General features: G+C 39.4%; 1 protein-coding gene across 1 annotated transcript in view; it reads left to right on the top strand.

Moving 5' to 3' along the window:
* COL3A1 (collagen type III alpha 1 chain) overlaps positions 1–23,061 on the top strand; it is a 49,532-nt gene that overhangs the window by 18,831 nt on the left and 7,640 nt on the right. The window contains exons 3-40 of the mRNA XM_053982617.1: positions 596–634; positions 1,195–1,311; positions 2,910–2,981; positions 6,176–6,241; positions 6,819–6,872; positions 7,155–7,208; positions 7,948–8,001; positions 8,159–8,212; positions 8,555–8,608; positions 9,089–9,133; positions 9,315–9,368; positions 10,308–10,352; positions 11,069–11,122; positions 11,422–11,520; positions 11,634–11,678; positions 11,800–11,898; positions 12,683–12,736; positions 12,869–12,976; positions 14,148–14,201; positions 14,312–14,410; positions 15,819–15,872; positions 16,223–16,321; positions 16,471–16,524; positions 16,637–16,690; positions 17,193–17,246; positions 17,508–17,561; positions 17,774–17,818; positions 17,907–18,005; positions 18,093–18,200; positions 18,700–18,753; positions 19,692–19,745; positions 19,848–19,901; positions 20,513–20,566; positions 20,781–20,888; positions 21,057–21,110; positions 21,652–21,705; positions 22,323–22,484; positions 22,605–22,712. Coding sequence (XP_053838592.1) covers positions 596–634; positions 1,195–1,311; positions 2,910–2,981; positions 6,176–6,241; positions 6,819–6,872; positions 7,155–7,208; positions 7,948–8,001; positions 8,159–8,212; positions 8,555–8,608; positions 9,089–9,133; positions 9,315–9,368; positions 10,308–10,352; positions 11,069–11,122; positions 11,422–11,520; positions 11,634–11,678; positions 11,800–11,898; positions 12,683–12,736; positions 12,869–12,976; positions 14,148–14,201; positions 14,312–14,410; positions 15,819–15,872; positions 16,223–16,321; positions 16,471–16,524; positions 16,637–16,690; positions 17,193–17,246; positions 17,508–17,561; positions 17,774–17,818; positions 17,907–18,005; positions 18,093–18,200; positions 18,700–18,753; positions 19,692–19,745; positions 19,848–19,901; positions 20,513–20,566; positions 20,781–20,888; positions 21,057–21,110; positions 21,652–21,705; positions 22,323–22,484; positions 22,605–22,712 — 2,643 coding nt within the window. The remainder of the gene's footprint in view (positions 1–595; positions 635–1,194; positions 1,312–2,909; positions 2,982–6,175; positions 6,242–6,818; positions 6,873–7,154; positions 7,209–7,947; positions 8,002–8,158; positions 8,213–8,554; positions 8,609–9,088; positions 9,134–9,314; positions 9,369–10,307; positions 10,353–11,068; positions 11,123–11,421; positions 11,521–11,633; positions 11,679–11,799; positions 11,899–12,682; positions 12,737–12,868; positions 12,977–14,147; positions 14,202–14,311; positions 14,411–15,818; positions 15,873–16,222; positions 16,322–16,470; positions 16,525–16,636; positions 16,691–17,192; positions 17,247–17,507; positions 17,562–17,773; positions 17,819–17,906; positions 18,006–18,092; positions 18,201–18,699; positions 18,754–19,691; positions 19,746–19,847; positions 19,902–20,512; positions 20,567–20,780; positions 20,889–21,056; positions 21,111–21,651; positions 21,706–22,322; positions 22,485–22,604; positions 22,713–23,061) is intronic.

The raw sequence follows: 23,061 nt of genomic DNA on the forward strand, positions 1-23,061 counted from the left end.
AGTTATGGAGTTCTTGATAATGAAGAACATGTGAACTATTCCTCCAGCCTCTCTCTTTGATGTAGGAGTTTGGTCAGGCCATTGGAAGCTGTCCTGATGACCTTGGGTGGTGTATAGGGAAATGCCATCTTGAAAGATCCAAGGTCATTTCAGCTGAACACAAAAATTGAAAATCCAGGTAGTAACATGCAACTGAATTATTAATTGAAAAATAAATAAATTGCAGCAGTAGATCTGAGAATTTAAAATAAGCTCATCACACTTCACATGCTGGAGTGAGAAGGACACAAGGAAACTGTCACAACATTCCACAGTGGAATTCTGTCTCCATTGCACTCAATAGCAAAGCTCTACTGACTTCATTAGTGCCATGTTTTTGCCTCTAGGGGAGGTGTAATTCTATGAATTATCCAAGCAATAGTAGATTGACTGACCAAAAACCCTACAGCTTTTAAATATGCTGAATAAGCATTAATGGAATTCATGTGAGAAAACTATATCAAATGCTTAAGCGTTTTGCTCTTGTTTATGTGTGCAATTTTTTGTTTTATTTTGATCCTGTTTTTTGATTTAATTACCTTTCCTTTTTTTGTAGACTCCTGGAGTAGTCAGTCGAGGCCCCAAGGGAGACCCTGTAAGTGCAGCTTTTATTTTTTTCCCTAAGGAAAGGAACAAAATCAAGATCCCATTCCTCTAGTGCTAAATATATCCCATTCAAGCTGCTGAGATATCCTGCTTTCATTGATGTCTGAACTGTCTGCAGCAGGACTGCACCATATAGTAGAACTTTATTTTAAACAACATTTTCAAAAATTTAAACTGAAAGAACACAGAGTTTCTTACAGTCCAAACTGTATCACATTTGTTATGTTTTGTTACATTTCTTTACTGAAGGAGGAAAAAAAATCTTTAAGACTCTACTAGCAGTAATAATTTCAGATTCAGGAACTGAACTGCTAAATATTTCTCATGTGTGTAGTAATATATAATTTTTAATAAGGTTCCATTAACCAAGTGTTTCCATGTGTGAATTTTGTCTGTGTTCTCTGAATGTTTGGTTGTGGCCTTGTTTAGGAGAGGTTTCCCACCACAGACACACAGACTCTGTTACAAATGGAAAGGTTTGTGCCTCAATGTCCTTGCAGTTGGAGGCAAGTGACAACATCTGTATCTGCTCTGTTTGTGCCTTTGCAGGGTTCTCCTGGAGTTCCAGGCAGAAATGGTCCCCCTGGCCCACCAGGACAGCCAGGGAGCCCTGGAGCTCCTGGGCCCCCTGGAATCTGCCAGTCGTGTCCCAGTATAAGTGGAGGTGTAAGTCATTGTTATGTTCAGCTTCTACCTCGGTGCTCATAGCCATGCAAAGCAATGCTGTAGGCACCTGTCCCTTGCACCTTCCCAGGTGCTTTGCTTTCAGTGACATCCATCCCATTTGTGCCTTTGGAAAACAGAGATGGGTGGTAGTGGGGTTTTGCTGTTATTTTGGGAGTTTGTCCATAACATTTCTCTGGAGTGCAATCAAATCTCTGTCCTACCTTATTTTTTAAAACTTTTGGGGCCAGATCTACTGAAGGACTTTGGTAACTCAGAAATAATCTGATCAGAAAGACTGTGATGGAGGATTTCCCCATAAGTTTAATAGTTAGGGAAGTCTCCTACTTTCCTGTATTTCATCAATTCATGTATAATAATAGAACATTCCAACAGGACTAGACTGAAGCACTGCTCCTCTGCTGGCAGGGAAGTACCATGCAAGTAGTATTTATCATGGTGTCTCTTTATTTCTGGCTCACTGGATGCTGAAGTCCTTTCAGAAGAGCTGGGCACGCTGAGCAGGAGAGCTGATTGTAACTGAAGTTTATTAGCACTGAGCTCCAGGCCATGCTTTGTTACAGGGTGACATTGTCATCCATGCAGGCCACCAAGCCCAGGTTTACAACATGGGACTTCTTTAGCACAAAGCTGATAAAATTTTTATGTTAAAACTATTGCTACTTTTGAATACAGATTATAACTTCCATACATGCTTCCCATTCTTGGGTAAGCCAGAAACTGAGGAAAGATGTCTTGCTTTTATTTAATCCTGAAAGGGATTGCCTCTGCAGGACTGAGCTCTGGATCAGTTTACCAGTCCCAATGGGCACCAGTGACACTGGTTTGGGGTTTGGAGAGGCAAACACAGGAGAGGAAAACAGGCTGAATTAGCCTCCCATTCCAACCCTGTATCAAAGATGTGCTGTTGGATCCTGACAGGAGGGTTGGTATCAGGAGCACAGGACTCCTGCACCTGCTGAGTGCAGGAGCTGGATCCACAGTGGTTTGGGGGAACAGGCAGAACACTGCACCTGTTCAACCCTTCCTGCTCAACCACCTGTGGGCCAATAATGCATCACTGCACTAATGCCACATCACCTGACCGTCTGCTCATGTGAAATGAGTCATTCATTAGGCACAGGTAAAAGAAATCAGGAAAATGAAAATAATAATAATAATAAACAGCTGTTCTCTTTAGAGCAACATAAAATATTTCATCAACTTCCTTGAGTGACAACTAAGTCCGACAGAAAAGAGACAGACAGAGAAAATGGGGAAAGAAGCTAAGGAGGAGTCAAACCAGAGTAAAAGGAGAGAGAAAGGTAATATTGTGGTTCAGCTGAGGCCTAGCTGTCAAAAAGAAAAATGGATGTGCCCAGTCTAGGGAGTTTAATGTCACCATGACCTCAGAAAGAAGACACTGGCTGGGCTTCTCTTTTGTAAATATATGGCAGCTATAGGTCAAGCTAGTACTATTCAGCAGATACAAATGAGTTATTTCCATGCATTTGCCATATCACTGTAGGAAAAAACACTTATTTGGTTTATAACAATCACTTTTTTTTTTTTCTTCCTTTTTTTCTCTATTTCTTTTACAGAGTTTTTCTCCACAGTATGACTCCTATGATGTGAAGGCTGGTGGAGCTGGTATCGGGTACCCACAACCCATTGTAAGATGATAAAGCTTTTTTTCTCTCCTTTCTTCTTTTTAAAGAACATATTTTCTGCTCATACCTTGGATGTGAATGTACCCTGATTTTAATCCAACAATATAAGTTTTCATTTAATTATTGCCTGCAAGTTGAATGTGATGTAAGGCATCAGTTTGTTCAGCAACACTGTTCTAGAAAGTAGCTATAGATGATCTGGATTTTTTATTTTTAACTTTCTTTCTTCAGTTTCTTACCTTCCTTTTCTTCATCTCTGTCTGTGATTCACCTTCTTACACTACCTAAACATTTTTCCCTTTCTGTCTCATGTACATTCCTCGTTTATCTGCTTGATATTCTTCCACTAATTTCTTCCCTTCCTTTCAACAATTTTTACCTCTTCCACTGCCTTTAATCTTCCTTCACCCACTCAGTATAATTTGTCTTTACTGAGTACAATATTCCATACTTGCTAACTTTTCTACTATTCTAACTTGCCTGATAACAAGAGAGTAAACCCTTCTTATAAACTTTATTCATTCCAAAACAAATTTTCACTTTTTTTCTTTTACAATTACCATTTTTTACCCACAGCTACTCAGACTGTGTACTAAGACTGTATCTGCCTGCTAGACCTGGTCCAAGATTTTCAGGTTTTAAGTGAGAAAAAGCATGGACTGCCTCAAAGAGTTGTACCTGAGCTATGCTTCATGTGTAATATAAATCTGAATGTTGCAACTCATTATTCTCCTTTTAGGCACTGGGATTTAGAGATATTCAACGTGAAGTTTCTTGATTCAGGCAACCTGCTACATAGAGGGTGTGGTGCATTGCAAGTAGCAAGCTCTGCCTCTTGCTACTGGAAATTGGTTGTGCTTCATTAAACATTATCACTATTTACAGCCCAATTCTGCATAACATGGTTTGGGTATCACATGTTGTAGCATAGTAAGGCAGTTCCGAGAAAATGAAGGAAGGGAGAGGAAGAAAGGAGAGGGAGGGAGGCAGGAAGGAAGGAAGGAATTCCATTTGATCATCTTGTGAAATAAGGTCTACTAATTATAACAGCTCTTTTTCCTGAAATATAGTCATTATTTTCTCACCTTCATTTTAATCTATTCCTACCTTCTTCATTTGCTAATATGATAATCCATGCATTTTTCTTCAACCATCCATTTTTGTCCTTCTTTATTCATTTATTCCTATTCACTCTTCACAGTTTTCACCCACAGCTGCCATACCATCTACATTCTGCTACATGGTGTCTTAATATGGGAAGTGCTGAATCAGGCAGATAACAGAGGCACCTTCAGTTAACTGTGGTTAACTCCTCTATATTTTGGCTTTTTTCCTGGAAGTAATTAGTGATTTCTTGTGCTCTGACTCCTGGACTCGGGTTAAAAAACCCCACCAAACTATTTTATTGAGCACCCTAGAACATCTTCAGGGTTGTCTGTATATTTTCAGGTCATAAGGGCTTTTATATTGCATCATAGCATATGTGACCTCAAAGTAAGTACCAGCAGTTACAGGCAGATGTGGCTGAAATCACTAGAGCTAAATAACATTTATAATTTTCATTACATAGACCAATTTCTTTATTATTTTATAAATATATCAAATTTAATTTAAATACTCCTAATGAATAAATTTCCAAACTGAAATAATTTGGAATATTAGCAAAACAAAAAAATATAGTACCAGCATTGGCTGTGTGTGGTTACCATGCCTGGTACTTCCTCAATCACACATCTCTCCATTGCTGTATTCCCATGGCTTTACACCACTTATAGACTGATTTTGTGCTTTACATCACAGTTTCTCTTCACTTGCCCATGTAACCTCCACATATTGTCTTTGTCTCTTTCCACCAGTGCACAATCACTAACTGGAGGACGTTCAAAGTCTGGAGATTCTAGCAGCAAGCACACCCCTAACTATCAGTTTATCTCTGCAGTGTGTAACTTGAAAAAAATTGTATCTCGTTTGTTTATAGCTGTATGTCTGATTGATTGATTGCTCTTGATGAGTTGATGGCTTTAATTCTGGCTGAATCTATAGCTACTTTATACCAAATGAGTTCTAACAATTAACAGGGACTGTTCAAGGCAGCCCCATTTCCCAAACCCTCAGAGCTCTGCCTCTTGCTGTATTTCTCTCCTAGAAAACAGCAAATATTAAAATGGCTCTCTTTTTTAGACAGAAGACAACTGTGAACTAATATTATTTATTTTTGTAGATAGTAATGTACTGTCCTACATATGCTAATATAGTACAGCAATACTGATAATCTTGTATTATGAAAATTAGGTTCATAAAATTGTAATATGTGGCCTTTTCTGACACACTGTGACAATATTCTGTGAAACAGATTCCATGCAATATTAACTATGGAATATTCTGCCAGTACTGCAGCACACAGTGATCCTCATATCATCCATATATGTGATTCTTTTGGCTGAAGGAAACATGTGAAGAGTTTAATTTAACAAAAGCTTTTTTTTTTAAAAAAAAAAACCTATATCTGCAGTAGACCACTGTGCTAATTTTTAAATGCTTTCTGTTTTGCAGTATCAAATACTTTTTGTGGTTGTTGCTACACAAAGTAGAAATATTGAGGTTTTGATTAGTCTAGACCTCATTTCTTATGGCTTAGTACTGATAAAGTTCAGCAAATATTTCACTGCTGAACATGTTTGTCTTGCTGACTACAACAAAAGTATGACCTTAATTCAGTGTATCCCTAGGTCATGAGGAATCTCTGGTGTTGGGCTAATTAATCTCAGTTACACGGAAGAGAAGCTGACACTCATTTTTTCTGTCTAACACATTTGGTTCTACTTTCTATTCTTCCCCTTCAGGCAGCTGAAAGGCAGAGTTCTGAGCATCCCTCTGGGGTCTAGAGAAGGGCAGTAGTGACTCAAAAATGAAAAGCTGCAGCTCTGAAAATACCTTGGGAGTATGTTAGCCAAGCCTGCAAGGAGCAACCCAGTGAAGCCTGTTCTGAAGGGACAATTAGACAATGTATTTCTTCAGCACTGTGTGAATATACTGCTGCTTCCTTTTTACTGCACCAAGTGCAGGTCACCGAGGACTTTTCTCTGAACTAATTATGTAAAAGTTTATTTCACAGTTATTGATGACTATTGTGACTATATTAAGCTTTATAGCTATATTACATTAATGTAACTACTATTTTTTAATCTACACTGTAGAGTGGCTTTCCAGGACCCCCTGGCCCCAGTGGTCCCCCTGGCCCACCTGGTCATGCAGGTCCCCCTGTAAGTAACATTAATATTCTCATAATCATCTTGTATTCTTTTATATGAGCTCCTCCTTTTCTCTGTCATAAATATCAAGCACTTTTCAAAACTAGATACTATGCTGAAGAATTTTATGCATAAATGTCATCTTGGGCTGTACCATCACCAAGACTCAAGAGCTGAGATCAATATACTGTGCTGGCTGAAATCCTTGTGTACCCCTTGAGATCTCTGCAAGTCCGTGGGGTGTCAGTTAACATTATTTGAAGACATGCCACTGCCTGACATCCTGTTGACATTCCCAAATGTCTATCCATACAAAATATTAACAGGAGATAAAGGAAAGTGGGATGCACATTCAGTGAACACACCAAGGGTCTGAGTTTTTCAACATCTGTCTCCTTTTAGAGGAGCAGATTAATTCCCTTTTCATGGAGGCATGTTCTACCTGTTTCTGGTAATTTCACCTTTGGCCATTTGTTGACTGATCTGACTACAGTTTTCCTTACAATTATGGGATTATAAAATATAAGTGCACCAGGGGATGGTGCATGTAGTTGTTCACATCTTAACTGAGTTTTTTGCTGCATTCCAGGGTTCTGCTGGATACCAGGGCTCCCCTGGAGAACCAGGACAACCCGGCCCTCCTGTATGTACCCATTCAGTATCACTGTGCATGTTAAAGGCATGACCTCAAAAGCAGGAGTCTGTGTCACCTCTGCAGTGGATGGAAATGTTGCAGTTTATCCTAGTTGTTTATTATGATGCATGTCAAATGTACAAGTATTTATGATGGATGCCTAATGCATTTTTAGCTTGAAAAATACTTAATATTTGCTATTATTGTAGTTAATATATAATATAATTTATGTATAATACATATATAATTATATTATGTATATAATAATATATTTATAATGCTTTTCTACAGGGACCACCAGGCCCTGTTGGAATGATAGGCCCAGTTGGTCCACCAGGAAAAGATGTAAGTTCACTATTATTCATCCCATTATTAATAAATAGGAAGAAAAAAGTTAATTAAGTTGCAAGACAATAGAGGACATTAATATTATTGCATTTGAGAATTTTTAACATCTCCCTATGTCTCCATTTGACAACATGTCTTCAAGAAAGTAAATTTGGCTTACATAAGGTCTAATTGTCCATTCCATAAAAGGTTCAATTTTAGCAGGCAATTTGATTGATTAAAAAAAACCCCAACATGTAAGTATGAGACATGCTATTTATTTGGTGCAAAATAAATTATCAATTATAAAGAAAATCAAACAGTAGTGGTAGCTTTCTGCCCCCTTAAAATCTTACTCTGGGGCTTACAGCCATTGACACCAATTGTGTGTGTCACAGCTGGGAGCCCTGAATAGGGGGAGCGCCAGGCAAGGCGCAAACATACAGTCTGTGTCCATTTTGAGTGTTTTACTAAGAAAAATAAGTTTAATGGGATCATCTCTTGCTAAAGGTTGTCTTGAAGTAACGTAGAAATTAACTAGAATCTTGTTAAAAGCTGAGTTTATAAATTCTGGCAGTTGTTATCCAGAAGGCAGTGACAGAGTGAACTGTCACCCTGAGAGGATTTGCAAGACCACCACTGTCTTTGGTGGAAGTTTCACCTGCCTACTCCAACTCACCTTGTTCTACCACAACTGGTGCTTTGCCAGTGAGTCAAGTAATAACAAAACACTAAAAAAATTATCTTCTTTCAACAGGGAGAACCAGGAAGACCAGGCAGGAATGGAGATCGTGGAATCCCTGGATTACCGGTATGGAAAATCTCCCAATAACAATGGTCTTGTAATCATAGGTTTTGTTTTCCCACATCAAGTTAGTCAAGTGCAAATGACACGCAGTGAACATTGGCTTGTGCCCTCCATACAATAAGTACATGATTTATTAATCTTTCTATATTTATGTGTTTAGGGTCACAAAGGACATCCTGGAATGCCTGGGATGCCTGGGATGAAAGGCCAACGAGTAAGTACTGAGTATACTGATTATAGCTGAGTCTGTTACTCTCCTTGAATTATGGTGTTGTGCAGTTGTGATCTTTCAGTCATCATTTCCAAGACTGAATCATAGAATTAAAGTTAATTTCTGCACAATGTCATCTGGACTTCCATAACAAAGATTCATGTTTTTTCTGGTTACCTCAGTTGTAGAGCTCCATCCCTAATGCCAAGAAGGGTTCCAACAGCTGATAGCACTCATTATTGAAAATATGCCCCTTTTGGGGGCTTAATATTTTGCCAAGAGGAATCAAGCTTTCCAGAATGTAGGAGGAATACAATTCACAGATATGGTTTTACTCTCCCACAGGGTTTTGATGGAAAAGATGGTGCCAAAGGTGACAGTGGTGCTCCTGGTCCAAAGGTAAAAATCTAGAGTGTCGTCTTTCTAAGTAGGTAGAGGAATGACCCCATTATTTGTTGTATAGCTGTGCATTACATCTTAAACAATTATAAAAATACAATAAGCATTAAAGAAGCCCATTTAATACCTCCATGCTCCATGAAAAGAATGTTAATCATTCCAAAGGAGCTAAGCATTCAGAACCACATCATGTCCCAATTTTCCAGCCATAATAAACATGAGATACCAAAATGAAGGGACAAGTCTTGGTCATCTGGCTTTCTTGCATAGTATTTTGAAAGCTGAGTCTTTCTGATTTTTATTTCCTGTTTAATTTTTGATTTGACCCTTGTTTACACTTCTCAGAACTCAGTTAATGCTGAGAACACCCAGCACTCCATAGAAAGGGATAACAAACTGGGCTTTTTTCTGCTTCTCTTCCCCTTGAATAAACCAAAAAATGTTCTTACCAAAGTTCATTTTCTTTTCTCTCTTTAACAGGGTGAAACTGGTCTTCCTGGCGTAAATGGAGCACCAGGCCAACCGGTAAATATGTGCATCCTGAAGTGTTTAAATGTTAGCTGAGTTGTTCCTCATCCTTTTAACTTTAATTACTCTGCCACCTGCAGCAGACAATAGTGAGTTACACAAATAAGAGCAATGTCTCTTTGCTCAGCCATCTGACTTTAGAAGCCATTTAACAGATTCATTTTAACATGTTTTCTAGGGACCAAGAGGTCCAGCTGGAGAAAGAGGAAGGCCTGGGAATCCCGGTGGCCCTGTAAGTAATTGCAGACATTGTTCTTATCCAGAGGCAGCACATATTTGGACTCAATATGTTGAGAATTTCCTACTTCCATAAAGCAGTTGTAATGCAAAGGAGTAAAAAACTATATAGCATCTGTAGAAATCTCACATGAAAACTTTTCAGTCCCCAGTTAAAGATGTACCACTTCTAATCCACAACGCATTCACCATCTTATTTCCTGTTTCGCTCTTTAAAATGAATAGATTACACATTGAGGAAGAGGTCACTGTTTCAGCATAAGCTCAGGTTTGGCAAAGAGAAGCAGGGAGGAGGAATGGAAGCAAAGAGTGGCAGGGGACAGTAGAGAGAGGGAAAAAATGCAATCTCAGAAGTAACTTGTGGGAAATGATAAAATTCCCCTTTGGTGGGTTAGAGAGTATGTCTCACTCTGAAGGAATTCTTAGTTCAATAGCATTTGACGCAATCAACAAAGCAGTTTTCAGCCAGCACCTTGTTTGTGCAGACACTACCTGAGCAGAGGGTCTGGTCTAATATGACTGCAAAACAGGCAACAGGGTTTAAGTCATCAGTGTTCATCAGGTTTTTGGAGTGAAATTTAGCCTTTTATGTGAATCAGAAGGAACTGTACTTTGAAATACACATCTATTGTAATCTTACTTATTCACACAGACAATGTGAATGTAGCTGTTACTTCCTTAAGAAATTTAATAGGAATGTATTTTTACATCTTCCTGTCACAGTGCAAGTCACGTAAAGCATTGGATATTCCTTCACAAAATATTTAGTTAATTATTACTTCGGAATTTCTCATTTAAGGAATCCTTGGGTCTTAGTCAACAAAGTGGGAAAGAACAGACACATAAACATGGTCCCTGAGTCGTGGACATGAAAGGATGTGGGTTCTGTGTCCAGGGTAGTGCTCTGTACCTAATACCACTCTTCTTTCTGTAGGGTGCCCACGGCAAAGACGGATCTCCAGGAGCAGCAGGCCCACCTGTAAGGCAACTTTGACTTTCAGTATTTGTGTTGCTTTAGTCTAATTACTTCTAGCAGATGTTCTGCAGTGCCAGCAAACCCAAAACTGGGGTGCCAATTCAAGAATGAGCATTATATTTAATTGTGTTTCAATTGTGTATATTCCACTGTGTTGGTTAATATACTTAAAGGATACAGTGTGATAGGAGAGCTTTAACACCGTAAATCAGGAAATGTAGAAGTCTAAACCCAGACTGTTCTCAGAGAACATGTAGATGGATGGAATTGCTACACTTCCTGAAGATCAAAATTTGAATGATCTTATCAAATAAATTATTGAGTTAGCAAACATTTTTCTTTCCCATCTGCCTAGAAACCTGAGCACGTCCACTTGTGTGTGTAACAGCTGTATTGGCTTTCTTTTCTCCTTCTTTTTTTATAATTAGAACAAATTTTGAAAGTTTTTATAACTTAATCTCCTTAATGATGGATTTTATGTTTTTAAATTTGAAACACAGAAATTCAACTGAACATGTAAAAGTCAGGGTAACTAAGATGTAGGTGTGATATTTTAGGACTAGCCAATCTCATCTTTTACAGCATGATTTATATTTGCTATTTTCCAGGTGTTTCCTTACTCAGAGAAAAATCCCATAATTAGACTCCCTTTTTAAACTTAAGGTTAATTCCATATGGCTTTTACCTTTTGCATTAACAGTATTTCTTTCACTTTTAAGGGTCCCCCGGGTCCCCCTGGAACCGCAGGATTTCCAGGCTCTCCAGGTTTTAAGGTATTCAACTAAAGACACATAACTACATGGGATTTGGTCCTTTCTCTAGTTACACAGCTGATGTCACTCTACATCATTATTTTATGAGCTCTCCTTTTCCTGGCTGCTATTACACTGTTTGCAAGCCTTGAACAGATGTGCTGTATGTGGCATTAGACAAACCCAATCCTCATCACCTTCATGAATGCCCACAACAAAACACCACTAAGTGGTAGAAACCATTAATTTAATGGTGACTGCCCTGGAGATGCCTAAAATGCCTTCATTTTCTCATTGTACTGGTTTTTTTTTTTCCATAGGGGGAAGCTGGTCCTCCTGGTCCTGCTGGTGTTAGTGGTAGTCCTGGAGAGAGGGGAGAACCTGGTCCTCAGGGTAATGCTGGGCCACCTGGGCCTCAGGTACATCAATAACACTTGGGACCTGAGAGGTGCTGTGTCACCTGCTCTTCACAGAGCCCTTTGTTCTGGTCCTGGGTTAGCAGCATTGGTTACTCAGATATTTATTTTTCCAGGGCCCTCCTGGAAGAGCTGGAAGCCCTGGCAACAAGGGTGAAATGGTAGGTCCTTTCCACATGTCTGCCATTTCTGTACTCTGTTGGAGAGGGTTGCTGTTTGGACTGGGTAGAGTCCACCAATGCCACTCTCTCCTCATCTCTGTCCGTTGTTCTCTCTCTGCAGGGACCTTCTGGTATTCCTGGTGCTCCTGGTCTGCCAGGAGGCCGTGGTCTTCCAGGTCCTCCAGGTGCAAGTGGAAACCCCGGGGCAAAAGGCAGTCCGGTGAGTTACTAATGGTGTTTACACCATTGTTGTATTGTTGTACCAACAAATATGGTGGAAGTAAGCCTGATACCATTAAAAAAACCCCACTGATCTTCTCATAGTCACTTGAAATGGTTTAATAAATTATTTTATAATTAAAAATAGGCAATTATTTTTATAAGTATATAACATATTTTGTTTCATACATATAGGTATTGCTATATATAAAGATTATACATAAATATGGTGATAATACCTAATTGCTTTCCTAAATTATCTACAAATTCAGATACAACAAACATACTGCTTGTGAAAATTAGCTACATCAGACAAAATCTGTTGTTTTACAATCTTATTTTCACCAGTTTTAATTCCCAAGGGTTGAGTTCACAGTCCACTAAACCCCATGAGTTGTACCTGGTCTTTCACTGTCATTTACCCCAGCAGACCCTTTCTTACAGCCTTACACCACATGTAGCTCTTTGTCAGAGAAAATATTCAGGAACTTTCAACAAAAGACTCAATGATGTCTGAAATAGCTCAGGAACAGATATCAAATTTTACTCAATGGTCTTTAAGATTGTGTCACTTCTTTCCTTTACTGCATTTTTAAGGAGTCCCATGGCTTCCACTTACATGTTCAGCCAGCGCATGCTGATTTCTTTGCAGAATGTTAAATTAAAAAAAAGGAGTCAATAATTTGAAATATCATGTCTACTTCCTAGTATTTCAGTACGTCTAGTAGCTCCAAAATGATGCCCAGCTGCAACCCATAATTTTAATGGGATTTTCTACTTTTTAGGGAGACCCTGGTAAGGATGGTGCAAAAGGAGATCCAGGACCAAAAGGCGAGCGTGTAAGTTATTTCAAAATGTGTCCAGAGACTTCTTTCAAGGAACTCTAAACCTGAATCATTCCCCATACCAAACCTGTTTGGTTTTTTGGAGACTTCTAATTCAGTGATGGGCTTGGTTTCTGTTGTTGCCAGGGTGAAAACGGCACCCCAGGTGCTCCTGGGCCTCCTGGTGAGGAAGGGAAAAGAGGTGCAAATGGAGAACCTGGGCAGAACGGAGTACCTGGTACCCCTGGAGAAAGGGTGAGCTGTGGTACATGACCTTTGAGCCAAGACAGAAACAGAAAAGTCTGAAGTTCAAAACACTTCCAGGAGAAATTTGGCTCCATATACCTTCTCAGCAAATTCCAGATGTGAAACTGGGTCACAAAACTGGGGAGAATTCTTATCTAGTTTCTCCTCTGAATTGCAGCTCTTGGATCTATCTCAGTTGGAAAAAAATTAATTTCAGTTTTTGATATAGAAGAAGCAGTGATCTTATATATCTGGAAGTTTCACCAAAAGATTTTTGCTGAGAAGCAATCATAAACTATGTGAACTACAAGGGGAACAAATAATCAAAATTTCAAAATTACTTCTCAGATAACAAAAATAAACAATCAAAAGAATTTCTGCTCTGGAAAGTGAAATTAATATGAATTCTTCTACATTCAAGATATGTCTTTATGTCAACACATCTATTGTTAATACATCTTCAATATCAACAATATTGTCAGGATGTCATCTACATTATAATATTTCAACTGCAAACAAGTTTATTGGCTACTATATTAAACAATTTTCCAAAAATTTAATAATTCACAGAGAAATTCACTAACTGTTTTATTCAACAAAATAAATAACAACACCATTACAAATTTTAGATTTCTGTTCCCATCAGAAACAAAGGAAATTGTGCTGATTTTTTGTAAGTCCTAACTTAATAATTGTTTGCAATATTTGCTGAAGCTATGAGGAAACCAAAGATGCATAATGAACTAATTAATCATAATAAACATATAAAAGGTGCTGCAAAATGAAATTTATAATTCAAATTTCTTTTATAAAGATAGTAGCAAATATAAATATTAAAACAATTCAACAGAGCTCTTCTCAGTATTGAGTTAGAGGAAAATAATTGTCAATACTGAATGTGATTTTGTTTTTTATAGTACTTTAGAAAACTCATAAATAATTATGCAGGGCCAGGTAAAAATAAAGGAGGACAGGCTATAATTTCAACAGGAATGCTACCATCAAAGACAAAATAGACTGCAGTCCTTCTTACTGCAGCGAAATACCACTTTCATCTTTTTTTTTCCCCCAATAATTTTCATAATGATAAGTGTAATGGTAAATAGTTTAGAAGAAAGCCCAGTTGCTATTGCCTGTGTCATACTGCCTATGATCCATAGCTTTGTTTTTTATCTGGCAGGGCTCCCCTGGCTTCCGTGGCTTACCCGGTAGCAATGGACTTCCCGGCGAAAAGGTATAAATCTTCCCCCAAACTTTTGGAGACTCCGTGTGAATTTGGATGGACAATTTCAGTTTCAATATGAGGCTGATTCCCTTGCTGTGAATCTCCACATCTCTTGCCAGGGTCCTGCAGGTGAGCGTGGCAGCCCAGGTCCCCCTGGCCCCAGCGGACCTGCAGGAGAGCGTGGACAAGACGGAGGCCCAGGTCTTCCTGGAATGAGAGTAAGACAAGACATCTCTGAGAAAATGGGATAAACTCTGTTAGAGACGACTCATCTGAGCTGATGTGATAGAGGAGTCCAACTAGAAATCCTTTCTATGAGTTCCTTTAGGCAGTAGTAGCATCCATTCATGGTGGGACAGGTAACTGAGCAGAGTCACAGGGCATTCCCAGGACACTGCCACAACGGAGTCAGGAGGCTTTGGGGAGCCTCCCAGAGCACGCCAGGCCCTGCCATGAGAAATGCCTTTAATGTGAGTCAGCAATGACTCAGTGATTTTTTCCATTAGCTCTTTACATTTCTGCAAATTTTGACATTGGGTATTTAGGGGTTTGTCACCCTGTTCTTTTAAAAGTTTACATATTTCTACTGGAGTTTCTCATGCACTGTCATGTAAAGAATGTTTTGCATTCTTCTTTGTGGGAGGAGAGAATTGATGGACTGTTGGTTTGACCAGTGTGGTTGGAGAGGCAGCAATTTCGTCCTCCAATCCACTGCCACTTTTGGAATTCTATATATTGCGAGGTCAGAAATAAAGTCTCCTCCTTTAACTTCCTTTTGCTTTTTCAATCCTAGTGTGCTTGCGTGAGTTATTTTGTGTTGTAGTCTGACAGGAGTTTTATTTAAATATGTTTATATTTCAGTTATTATGTAAATAGACTTAAATAGTAAAAAAGTAAAATAGTAATAGTTAAAAAGTAGACTTAAATAATTAAATTAGAAATTAAATTATTTCAATATACATGAGTATTATATTTTTTATTACAATTAGAGCAAATAAGCTGTTGGTCAGTTTTTTACAGGACATATCAGTAAAATTTCAGAGATGGCCTATTGTGTAGACAACATCTAAGTGTACATGGAACAACATTCTGGGAGCTGTACTAAGAATTAACGACTCCTAACAACAAATATATTGACATTCAAAAGCCCAACTGCAGGTCTCTACGAGATAAACAAGATTTTACTGGCAAGAAAAGTGAACTATTTAAAATACAACAAAAATAATATTTGGAAATTTAAATAAGTTCATGAAAAAGTGTTGCACATTGTGTTGCTTTCAGGTAGAGGTGTGTAGTCAGAATTGTTTAATTCATTTTTTTTTCCATCTAAATATAGTTTGCTTCTGACATAATGAAAGGAAATTTTTGTTCTAGTTAATGAATGTCTAGTGTCTTGCTTATATGCAACTCTCAGGAAAAACAGTAAACCCATGATGACAGAATTGGTTTGCTTTCTCCAATTTTCACCCTTCATGGGCTGAGGGAAATGGGAAGAGTTTTAATCTTTATTAAAGAGGATGATAACAAGCAATAGTTTTTATATATTTATATTAATGAATTGAAACTTCATTATGTACATTTTAAACTGAAGTATAACACTCTTTTTTTTTTTTCTTCAATTTGCAGGGCTTGCCCGGAATTCCAGGAAGCCCTGGAAGCGATGGGAAACCTGGCCCTCCTGTACGTACATTGTGCAAATATTTTATCCCAGTCCTCTTGCTGACCCAACCCTTCCCTCATCCCACAGTATCCACATAACAGGTTGTTATCACAGCCAGATTCATTCTCTCCTCTCTGTTTGCTTCAACTACCAGAGCACTTTTTATGCTGCATCATTGTAAGAGCAGCCTGCAAACTCTGTCATTTGGTACTGTGTAAAATACAGAGTAGATGGGCCACGAGTTGCAGTACAAAACACATCATGAGTTTTGAGCAGTGTCTCCCCCATACTCAATATTTAATAAGTCCTAGGAATTGCTTTATTTCACCTCACAGATGCCACAACTTTCTTTCCTTTTTGCTTATCCCAGGGCAATCAGGGTGAATCTGGACGCTCTGGCCCACCTGGCCCTCCAGGCCCACGTGGCCAGCCAGGTGTGATGGGTTTCCCTGGTCCTAAGGGAAATGAGGTGAGTAGGATTTCTCTTCTGTGCTGATGCTTGATGAGTCAAATGTTAAACTAAATTGCTTCACAGTGGGGCTATCTCATGCTGCTACTTTAGACAATCATCCACTAACCAGAAACAAGTATTTCAAAGTGGTCTTTCTTTTTTGTAAGGGTGCACCAGGCAAGAATGGAGAAAGAGGCCCTGGTGGACCACCTGGACCACCTGTAAGTTTTGCTAATATTTTGTTTAATAATGACACAATATTAATAATAACTTGATGAGTCTTACAAAAGTGGTATCACTCTCTAACCATAGCTTAATTTTGTCTTTGAATAGGGTCTTGCTGGGAAGAATGGTGATGTTGGACTTCCAGGTCCTCCAGGACCTACTGTAAGTGTGGTGGGCACATCCGAGGCAATGATCGGGGGCCTGGCTACAGATAGAAACTGGGAATTTAGCAGAAGGAAAACATTTTTAATGATTTAAAGAAATCTCCTTTTATGAAGACAAATAAAAGAGCTCTTTGCCATTATTTTAATGAACAAATATTCAAAACTTTGGTGGGAGAAACTTGAGTCAGGTATACCTGGTGTAGATTGAAATGAAAAGTCAATTTAGAGCTCTTGGTCTTTTCAAGCAGAAGTGTATTGTTGCTCCCTTTAATGTTTATGGCATTTCAAGCTCCTGTCAAGTTAAAATGTGTCTGCTGAATCACATCTAAGAGTTGGAGTGAAAAGAGCAAATACCACAACACCAACATACATTGGTTTTTGAGCTTGTGCAATGTCATCATCAGGTCACAATAAGAAAGTGCAGATTAGAGGAGGTGTTTATAAGTTGAAGTGTTCTCAGGCAAGTTCATGGATTTTCTTCCTCATTTGTTTGATTCTAGGGTGCTTCTGGGGAGAGAGGAGAACCAGGACCAGCAGGCCCACCTGGCCTCCAGGTGCTGTGTGTTTATTGTTTTCTGATTATTTTTAATAGACTAACACACACAAATATTTAAAAAAAATATATAGTCATCTGAATATTAATATTAGAGTGCCAGATATTATATTTTGAATATAACAGATTATAACAGATCAACCACTTGACAAAATTACAATGAATGAGTTGGCCACACTTCTTTGTGTCAAAAGCAAAAATCTGAAGATGGAAAATGCATAACTTATCTGTGTAATATGGATAATACTGTTCCTTCATATAGGGATTGCCTGGTGGACCAGGACCAGCTGGAGAGAACGGAAAGCCTGGAGAACCAGTAAGTAGTAATTCCTTTCTTTTTAGGTAACAAAAAATTAATGAGAAGTTCTTCCTAAATTATATTTCCAAATTCAGACAGCTCTCAGCTCTCCTCAGAGCAGCAATGTCTGATTTGGGGAAATAAAAGGGGATTGAAACAGGATGCTAATCACAATGCAGATGTAATAAGCAAAGTTCTTGGCTAACTTACATTTATTTTCTCATAACCAGGGGCCAAAAGGTGATATTGGAGGACCTGGATTCCCAGGCCCTAAGGTAAGTAATAAAAAAAAATTTGTAATGATGTAAATGAATTGACAATATATGAGCCTGAAAACAAAGAATACCACATTTTTTATCACAGGGTGAAAATGGTATCCCAGGAGAACGTGGTGCACAAGGTCCTCCAGGACCTCCTGGAACAAGAGGTGGACCAGGTCCTGCTGGCACAGAAGGTGCCAAGGTACCCACAGAATGTCTTCCTTTTCTGCTATTCTGCTACCATTTGAGTTAATTTTGTTTATTCTAATTAATTTTTGTTACTCCTTAGGGTCCTCCTGGCCCACCTGGTCCCCCTGGAGGCACAGGACTGCCCGGCTTACAGGGAATGCCAGGAGAAAGAGGAGCTTCTGGAAGCCCTGGACCAAAAGGGGAGAGGGTAACACACACACACTTTTGATTTTATGTGGATTTGATGCTAGCATCCCACAAGGCACTGGATTTGTCCACATCTTCACTTTGGCCTGATTTCAGAGGTGCAGATGGTGTAGCAGTACTGTTGATTTAGCAGGGAGATGTGGGTCCTAGATTTTGAAAAATATGAGGTTTTACCCTCAGTTTAATACATGCTAGATATTTTGCTGCACTGGATCTCTTGGGAGATGGGAATATCAAAACAGTTCTAATGAATCTAATTAATGATAAAAATAGTTCATACCATGGGAAGACAATTTGGCCTGGACTACATTTTGAATCAATTTGGGGTTTTTTCCTCATCAAAGAATGTAGTATCTGATGCTGAATACTGGGCAAAATATCTTCCCCAGTTTAATTAAAATCTGGCTACTGAGAGAACCTCAGTATGAGATCCTTCCCCCCATTTAGGCTCATCTCATGCTTCCTTTTTGCTCATGGTTTTTATGCCTTAAACTTCCTAGGGAGAACCTGGTGGTAAAGGTGCTGACGGCCTTCCTGGTGCAAGAGGAGAGAGAGTGAGTATTTAAACATCCAGTTTATCCATCAGCTTTACACATCCAGCTCTTAGAACATGAGTAACCTCATAGTGAATAATACCATCTAGCTGAAGTGGTAATCTCACTGTGTTTCATTCCAGCAGTGCAAAACTGGGATTGTAAGCTAAATTAGCCCTAATACTGGTTTTTGTGATTACCACTCCTTGGGTAAATGTAATGGAATTTTTTTGAGAAAGATTGTAGTTGACTGGGACAATGTTTTAGAGGGAAAGAAATCATATGAAAATCTATCCAACTGATGTTATAATGAATCACAAAAAGACATTGAGAGTAAATATTCTCATACAGAATACTCCTAAATAAGATATATTTATACATCCATATAGCAAATACACATAAAATAGACACTTGAAATATATACATCTATCAAATCACTACCTGCAGGCAGTATATATATGAAAGTAATGAGGGATGACAAATATACAAATGCATCTTGGTTGGATTGGAGGAAATATAAAAAATTTATTTCTGACCATATGGTACATTAAATTTTCAAAGAAAAAATAAGTCAGAGAGCTAGTCAGGAGATGCTGAATATGTGCTGAAGAAATGTGGATCAACTCTCTAACTGAAAATCAGGGCAACAGGTCACTTTTATTGTACAGCAGTGAAAGAGACCTATTAATTTCAGGTGGTTTTGGATGAGGTTTGGATGGTGGGGAAAAAAAGGGAATCACTCACTTGGAGGTCTCTCACACTGCAAAATGGTGTGATTTCAGAGCATCACTCCAAAATGTGGTGTGCAAATACATTTTGGCACTGTACACTCACTTCATTTAAGTAGCTTTGGCAATTTGTTTACACTGAAACATAAATACTATTGATCAAAACAGAAGAGTTAACATTGTCATATTTTGATACAGAATACATGATTTTCTCATTTTCCAATTGTTTAGGGCAATGTAGGTCCCATCGGTCCTCCTGGTCCTGCCGGCCCACCTGGAGATAAGGTAAAGCATCCTCACAATGGGGTTTGTACTGTAAAGAGTCCCAGGGGTGGCTGTCTCAGGGGAAGAAGGCAAACACCCCGTGACCATCCTTGTTCCCTGCAGGGAGAGACTGGCCCAGCAGGTGCCCCTGGCCCGATGGGTTCCCGTGGAGGTCCTGTAAGTGACAGAACTTTTCTTCCTGTATAACCTCACCATGGCTCCTCTGGCCTGGTGTAGACATCAGTGCTGCACCAAACCTATCAGCTATACATGTGGCTTGGGCTGTAAATAAACCAAGCACATTCAGCTCCTCTTGACTCTTGGGGTTCATAAGTTCTAAAGGCTTCAGAAAATGAGGGTTTTTAACATGCAAAGGGGGTCAGAGGGCTGTAGTGACAGGGCAAGGCAGGAGTGTGAGCAAAAGTCATGTCCATCTTGATTTAAAGTTAAGTAAACTTAAAAACACTCTTTTTCGTTTGTTTTTTTTTTTTTTTTTAATATATTTAACACTCTGGGATCTCAGTTGAACACCATTGATTGTTCTCAGGACTCATACAGGTGTAGCTGAGTTAAGTTTACCATATTTTAGACAATTATCAGTTAATTCCTGAACAGCTGTGTTTAGTACTTTGGAGCAAAAGTTGTATTGGATCAGATGTTTTGGGTTTTTCCTCCAAAGCCTGGTAAGCCAAAGAAACTTCAGCAGCCTTAATAGCAGTAGTCTCTAACTTTTAAAGTGAAGTTTATCCTTCTAACATCTTCCATTGCTAACGTGTGGTTTTCCACAGGGTGAACGAGGAGAGCAAGGTCTTCCTGGGCCTGCTGGCTTCCCTGGAGCCCCAGTAAGTGTCTGCACTACTCTTCCTGTACTCAGTCACACACAGGGCAACGTGGCTTTGTCCTTCCCCTCCTGCACTGGTAGGGCAGTAGAGTTCGACTGCATTCACACTTAATTTCATATTTAAATTCCCTTCAGACAAGTACCTGGATAGCATTTCTTGTCACAGTATCATCTCATTTTTTGAGTGGTAAGATAACAATATAATTTTTCTGCAGGGCCAAAATGGGGAACCTGGTGGGAAAGGAGAAAGAGGCCCCCCTGGTCTAAGAGGAGAGGCCGGACCCCCTGGAGCAGCTGGTCCACAGGGCGGCCCTGGTGCCCCAGTAAGTGTTTGCTGTTCCTTGTTGCTACAGAGAGGTTTCTTCAGCCCTCCCTCAGCCTCAGGGTGCTGGGCCCAAGTGCAAAGAGATGAACTGCATGAAACTTATTGACACTTCCTATAATTTTAATCTTTATCAAATCCTTTGCTTTATCTACTTCTTTCCATGTAGGGTCCACCTGGTCCTCAAGGAATAAAAGGAGACCGTGGATCTCCTGGTGGGCCTGTGAGTATCTCTTCAACTTAGTCACTGCTAAATGCCTCTTTTTATTACAACAAATGTGATGTAAATGAAAAATAAGAACTTCAATGACTATAGCATTGGCAGTTCAAGAATATTTAAAGTGTTCTAGAAGGAGTAATTAAAGTAGAAGTATTTAGTGATCTGGATTACATTGATTTTATTATAAGTAAGGTGTCAAAATAGCTTTTGACACAATGACCCAAAGCTCTACAATGGCTTATTTCAACAGTTACTAACTTTACTTGCCATCTTTGCCAACTATCTCAAAACCCATTAACTCAAGTTTTAGGCGAATCTGTGACCTCCTCTTGCAAAAAAAAAAAAAAAAAAAAAAAAAAAAAAAAAAAAAAAAAAAAAAAAAAACCAACAAAAACAAAACCTTTTTGTTCCATTTCAGGACATTTAATTCAGGTTTCAAACAAAACATGACTATAATTTAAACTCAGCAGGTGTGTAAGAATCAATTTGTTCCTGTTTTTCCAGTCTTCAGAAAATAACAACTAAAAGTATTGATCTCCTCTAGGGTGCTGCTGGTTTCCCAGGTGCTCGTGGTCTGCCTGGTCCCCCTGGTAACAATGTAAGTTGGTTTATCCCCCCCTTTCTTTTAGTCTTACTTTGTGGATACATTTAGATATATATTAATATATTATGCAAAAATATTCTGAATATGATGGTTGTACTTCAGGAAAAAAAATCTGCAAAAAGGAGTTTACCCTCCTTATGGTAAGGAATACAAGGTAGGATTTTAATTAAGGTACCATTAGAGTCAATGCAATTCTTTCCATTCATTGGCTCAGCTAAGACTGTAATGAAAGACATTTCCATCCACACATGTCCAAGACACCATATTAAAGGCATATGGCAGGAGTGATTCAAGAAAGCAGAAGGCCCTGCGGCCTATTTCCAGTTTCTATGGTAGAGCCATGAGTAAGGAATGTGTACCCTGTGTTAGATGCCTTACAGGCACTGGGCATCCAAAATGTGCAGGTGTATGTCCAGACAGCAGGCATAAAAAATACCAGCTGTGAAAGTGATACATGAAAGAATTCTCTTACAACACCAGATCAGATTTGGGTGCATGGGGCTGGACCCTAAATCTGCCTTCAGGCAATGACTCAGGTCTGGCTGGCTTTCATGAGACCAATGCCAGTACATGTGTGCAGCTCACACTTCCCTTCTTAAAACTCTTTTCAGGGTAGTCCAGGTCCCCCTGGTAACGCAGGGCCTGCAGGCAAGGATGGGCCTCCCGGACCCCCCGGTAGTTCTGGTGCTCCAGGAGGTCCAGGACCTGCTGGAATCAGAGGTGAGCCCGGCGCACCAGGAGAAAAAGGGCCCCCAGGAGCCCGAGGAGAAAGGGTAAGTGTCCCTTCAGCCAGGGACTGTTCCGCCAGGAGACCGGGATTATGTCTATCCAGAACAAGCAGCCAAGAATGTTAAAGATGCTCCCACTGACTGCAGTGACCTTTTCTCAAACAGGGGGCACCAGGTGAGCCAGGTCCTCAAGGCATCGTTGGCGGCCGCGGGAACACGGGTCTGCCAGGCCTGCGTGGCCCCAGTGGCCCACCCGGCATGGCAGGGGCCAAGGTGAGAGCCCTTCACTGCAGCTACAGCCTCAACCCTCACACAACCCTAACCCAGCTGCTCAAATTAGCCTAGAGATGCAAAAAGTGCTAAAAATAGCTTGGAGACACAAAAAGCAATGAATGTGTTGGGGGTGTTGGGGGGTTTAATGCTCTCTAGTCCAGTGATGAGAGAATTTACAGTTATTTGTGTTTACATGCATAAGATCAGGCTTGAAAATGTCTGGTGGATACCACCTGCTATGGGATGCAAGGTTGTCTTTCAGATTATATTATATATATTATATATCTAGGAGTATATTGCCCACTTCACACACTTTGGGAGGGTCAAAAGGAGGAGGAAGCTGTAACCT

The sequence above is a fragment of the Vidua macroura genome, chromosome 7 (assembly GCF_024509145.1).
Source record: "Vidua macroura isolate BioBank_ID:100142 chromosome 7, ASM2450914v1, whole genome shotgun sequence".
Taxonomy (NCBI): domain Eukaryota; kingdom Metazoa; phylum Chordata; class Aves; order Passeriformes; family Viduidae; genus Vidua; species Vidua macroura.